Source organism: Fukomys damarensis, unplaced genomic scaffold, assembly GCF_012274545.1.
Source record: "Fukomys damarensis isolate Sample0158 unplaced genomic scaffold, DMR_v1.0_HiC HiC_scaffold_40136, whole genome shotgun sequence".
Taxonomy (NCBI): Eukaryota; Metazoa; Chordata; class Mammalia; order Rodentia; family Bathyergidae; genus Fukomys; species Fukomys damarensis.
The window spans coordinates 1-887 of NW_022941048.1; the positions used below are offsets into that span (position 1 = coordinate 1).

The 887-nt window shown below is 37.7% G+C and overlaps 1 protein-coding gene across 1 annotated transcript; it reads left to right on the forward strand.

Moving 5' to 3' along the window:
• Positions 1 to 67: 67 nt before the first annotated feature.
• On the forward strand, positions 68 to 881 carry LOC104872366 (titin-like; the record flags this gene model as incomplete). The annotated part of the gene is made up of 5 exons (XM_010638629.1): positions 68 to 155; positions 270 to 353; positions 451 to 531; positions 646 to 729; positions 844 to 881. Coding segments are annotated over exons 2-5 (240 nt in total), but the record flags the coding sequence as incomplete, so codon positions are not given.
• Between the last annotated feature and the right edge of the window lie 6 nt (positions 882 to 887).

Consider the following 887-nt stretch of genomic DNA (forward strand, 5'->3'; position numbering starts at 1 on the left):
CCATTTTTGAAAATGAATTTAGTTTACTGTTCTTCACTAACCTAAGTATAAAACTACTAATATCTTTCAAGCACCTGAAGTTCCTCAAGAAATTGTCCCTGAAAAGAAAAGACCATTGGTGCCTTCTAAAAAGCCAGAACCATCACCCATTGCAGGTACTTGTCACACTGTCCTTATTCTGCAGAAGAAACATCTCTTCCACTCTTGAAAATCAATTTAGTCCACCATCCTCCACTAACCTAAATTTGAAATTACTAATATCTTTCAAGCACCTGAAGTTCCTCAAGAAATTGTCCCTGAAAAGAAAAGATCAGCAATGACTCCTGAAAAGCCAGAAGCCCTACCTGTCACAGGTATTTCTCAGAAGAAACACCTTTTTCAGTTTTTGAAAATAAATTTTGTCCATTGTTCTTCACTAACGTAAGTTTAAAACTACTAATATCTTTCAAGTGCTGGAAGCTCCTCAAGAAGTTATACAAGAAAAGAAAATTCCCATAGTCCCACCCAAAAAACCAGATGCCCCTGCTGCAGGTATTTTTTAAATTTCTGCTTAGTCCTCAGAAGAAATATGTCTTCTGCTCTTCATAACAATTTTAGCCCATTTACCTTACTGTCCTAAGTGAAAAACTACTAATATCTTTTAAGTGCCTGAAGTTGTTCAAGAAACTGTCCCTGAAAAGAAGAGACCTTTGGTGGCTCCTAAAAAGCCAGAAGCCCCTCCTGTAACAGGTACTTGTCACTCATCCTAGGTTTCATAACACCTAACTCTTCTGTTCTTAAGGATATTTCACTGGTGTGCTCTGAATAACTCCTCCTAAGTATAATTTCACTAATCTCTTTAAGTGCCTGAGGTGCCCAAAGAAGCTGTCCCTGAAAAGAAAGTGTCC